The sequence below is a fragment of the Adiantum capillus-veneris genome, chromosome 13 (assembly GCF_014529385.1).
Source record: "Adiantum capillus-veneris isolate H3 chromosome 13, ASM1452938v2, whole genome shotgun sequence".
Taxonomy (NCBI): Eukaryota; Viridiplantae; Streptophyta; class Polypodiopsida; order Polypodiales; family Pteridaceae; genus Adiantum; species Adiantum capillus-veneris.
Genome location: NC_140943.1, coordinates 145,208,412 through 145,212,115, shown reverse-complemented (window position 1 = coordinate 145,212,115; position 3,704 = coordinate 145,208,412). Strand labels below are relative to the sequence as shown.

The following is a 3,704-nucleotide window of genomic DNA, read 5'->3' as shown; positions in this document are numbered from 1 at the left end:
ACTTGCTATTAAGCTTCAGGTTTCTTATAACTTACCTCTGAGTTTTGAATTAATTGAATGAATTTTTCACTTAAAAGGTTAAGCTTTTCAAAGTGTAGTTATGAATGTTTCTTCATCACAACATAATAGTCGTAGTATAGAGCTTGTGCATTTTTATTATTCAAGACTAACAAACCTCTTTTGCTTGCTGTCAGTAACTCCTCTTCAAATATATCATGTCTTAAGCTAACTCCAACACTTCCAACATGAGGGCAGAGCAATTGAAGGTGAGTTCTATGCTACAAATTAATGATTTATTGTGATCATGATTGGTAGGTTTGTAGATAATCATGTATATATTATCTATTCCTAGGTTTTCAAGAAAGATAAACAGACTACAATGCTCAACTTTGGGAGTGTCACCCGGCTTGCTAAACGGAATCGTGTTGAAGATGTTGAGCAAATACCTCCAACGGAAGCAGACGAAGATATGGATGAAGGTTTCGAGTCAGATTCATTATCGAGGAAAGATGAGAGGTGGGCATTATGGCAAGACGATTGGCTAACACAATTCAAATGGTTGATTTACGATAATCGAAAGGTTAGATTGTATTGTTCATTTTGCCTAGACTACCCGCATGCAAAGAGTGCTTATGCTAAACAAGGCTCTAGAAAATTTTAAACAAGTAACCTTAAGTCTCATGCACGTACACAATGCCACAGAGATGCACGAAATGCTAAATTGTTTGGCAAAGATGCATTGCAAGTGGGGTTGAAAAAGATGTGCATAACTCAGGATGATGCGGCAGTGAACCTATTTAAGGCTGCTTACTTTATTGGGATAAACAATCTATCATTTGCATTGTTTCCGTCATTGCTTGACCTGATGCGAGACACTGGGGTCAGGTCGATGACTTGCCTATACAATGATGACAAATCATGTGCTGAGATTATTTACTGCATATCTAGAGCAATCATGAACCATGCTTTGGAGAAAGTCCGAAAAAAGCCCTTTTTTTGGGGTTATGATAGACGAGTCTACAGACATTTCTGTTCATCACCATATGGTGATCTATTTTTCTTATTTGGAACAAGCCTCTATCCCCTATACCATATTCTATGGAATGGTGCGTACACAAGATTGCACAGCCCAAGGGATCTTTGATACTCTATTAATAGAGCTGGAAAATGCCAATGTAGATGTCAAAAAGCTTATTGCTTTCTGTTCAGATGGGTGTGCCACTATGGTAGGGAGAAAGAAGGGAGTTGCAACTCTCTTGAAAAAAGTGAATCCTAGATTGACTGCTATACATTGTGTAGCACATAGAACAAATTTGGCAACATCTGATACTTCCAAGAAGATTCCCTATGCTAGACAAATTGACACCTTGGTGAATGGGATTGCCAACTACTTCTCTAGTAGTAGTAATCGCATGGAGAATCTTCAAGATCTCCAAGAAGAGTTGGATTGTGATGTGGTTAAAATGCAGCGTATCTTTGAAATTCGTTGGCTAAGCAGGCATGCTTGTCTTGCCAAGGTATGTAAATCTATGGATGCACTACTTGTGGCTTTGTACAAGGATAGAATAGACCTGTATAGTATGTTGTGTACATTTGAATGCATGTATGCAATTCATTTCTTGGCTGACATACTTGAAAAGATGAGTGAGCTCAGTAAAAGATTTCAGAAAGACCATGTTGATGTAACTACCGTGCATGGCATTGTTCAGAGTACTATCTTGTGTATCAAAGATGAGTACTTAGAGGAGAGAACCTTAGATTTGAATGCCTCACAGAGAGGTGTGGGAAACTATCCTATCATACCCGAGTATGGGCCTGAAAAGGGACACTTGCACGATTTGCGATGCTCTTTACGAGGACACGTGTTTTTTAGTCAAAAAGTCATGCGTGATGCTGATGGATCAGATATGATGCATGCCTTGGACTTTCAATTCTCTTATGCAAGACGACTGTGTGAGTGTCTTGAAAAGAGGTTTGCAGACAACTCTATAATGCGATGCATTAAAATCTTAGTGCCTGCACAACATCCTATGCATGGAAAACTATTGTTGCTTTTTATGGGGTTGAGATAACTGTCAATAACACTAAATATCCTCCTCTTATCAATGGAGATGCTTTCAAAGATGAATTCAGAAAATTCAAGAGGCAAGCAGGTATCGACTTTGCTAAAATGAGCCTCATTGAAGTTGCATCTTTACTTGCAAATAATGACACTTGGAAAGACATGTATCCAAATGTGCTTAAAGTTGCTCAAGTAGCACTGGTTCAATGTTGTAGTATTGCTATATGCGAGCGTGGATTTAGTGCACGCACAAAGATTAAGACTAAGTGGCGTAATAGGATGGAAACAGAAATCTTAGATGCACTGATGAGGATTGCAATTGAAGGTCAAGCTGATATGGACTTTTCTAGTGCCATTGAGATGTGGAAGAATCTTGCCAAACGACATCTTTTTGCACCAGAGGGATTATCAAAGGTTGATGCATAAAATGTAGAATATTATTGCCAAACAACATCTTTTTGTGCATAGGGATGATCAAAGGCTGATGCATGATATCTTATGTTTAATCATGCTGGTTGTTATCTATGTTGTAATGAGTTTTTTAAAGCAAATTGATTCTCTACTCCTTTGGATAAACTAAGGATAGAGTAGTGTAACTCATTGTCCTCTCCTGTTTGATGATATTACTGATATGGTCTCTTGATGAAATAATACTTTTTTAATGTTTCAGAATATTGAGTAATCAACTTTACTTGCAGATTGACTCTCTCTCTCTCTCTCTCTCTCTCTCTCTCTCTCTCTCTCTCTCTCTCTCTCTCTCTCCAGCAAAATTTCCCATGCAAGTACACAAATGCAACAATGGCACTCTCACATGCACACACATAACAATGGGAAAGACTGTAGTCTCTGCAAGTTAATTTTGAGTAGGTCTAGGACTCTAGGCAGGTTGGTGGTCGTTAATAAAAAAAGGAACTAAGCCGCTTGTAGATCGTTGCAATGGGAGAGTAGCTCGCTACAGGGCATGCTAAAAGGCAAGAACCGGTTCAAACACCTAATAGCCGCCTGCCTATTACATGAAGAGGAGAATTAGATGTTTGAGTTTTAGAAATTTCCCGAACGCTGATTACACATAGCATAAAATTACAGAACCAACCTCAAGTTCACATCGAACCTTGAGGTGCTTAAGATTACAAGCTCGATGCTTATCGTCTCTTATCAAGTCCTATCCACACAGTATGTGATCAAAAGTTCTAGGCTTTACTTATTGCCTATTGATATCATGGCATGGGTAGCCCTATACCAAACATTCGAGTTTTGCTTGCACCCAAGCGTCCATATCAGTACTTTGCTTTCTTGTATAATCTTTGCAAAGTTTACCACATCAAGATCTCCTTCAAACACACGGCAGTTCCTTGCCTGCCATACATTATGAAAGAAGAATTACTTGACAGTTTCATTCCATATGAGAAGGGCAGGACTTCCCAACTTCTTGCCTCCAAGCAATAAATCAGTCTTGAAGAATCCGATTTTGCCATGTCCTTTGGACCCACTTGCAACGGGTATTCCATGAATAGGTGGTCCAGATCCTCACTAGCTAACCTGCACCCCAAGCATCGATATGACCAATCCCTTTCTCCTGGATCTTCACGCCCATCGGTAGAGCACACTACATTACCTTCCAAAGAAATATTGCGGCCAGTTT

At 39.2% G+C, this 3,704-nt stretch overlaps 1 protein-coding gene across 1 annotated transcript; it reads left to right on the top strand.

Annotated features, from left to right (window-relative positions):
* Positions 1-245: 245 nt before the first annotated feature.
* Positions 246-2,488, top strand: LOC147445016 (uncharacterized). Its single transcript, XM_086527987.1, has 5 exons — positions 246-266; positions 353-516; positions 703-1,106; positions 1,210-1,951; positions 2,014-2,488. Exons 1-5 carry the CDS (start codon positions 246-248, stop codon positions 2,486-2,488), a joined length of 1,806 nt encoding a protein of 601 aa, XP_086384113.1.
* Positions 2,489-3,704: the final 1,216 nt, after the last annotated feature.

What these genes read in the sequence shown, in the direction of transcription:
- LOC147445016 (XM_086527987.1), top strand. Translation starts at nt 246, where the DNA reads ATGAGGGCAGAGCAATTGAAG. An exon ending in TGAGGGCAGAGCAATTGAAG is followed by an intron (nt 267 to 352) that starts GTGAGTTCTATG and finishes ATCTATTCCTAG; the next exon opens with GTTTTCAAGAAAGATAAACA. An exon ending in TTCTCTTATGCAAGACGACT is followed by an intron (nt 1,952 to 2,013) that starts GTGTGAGTGTCT and finishes TTAAAATCTTAG; the next exon opens with TGCCTGCACAACATCCTATG.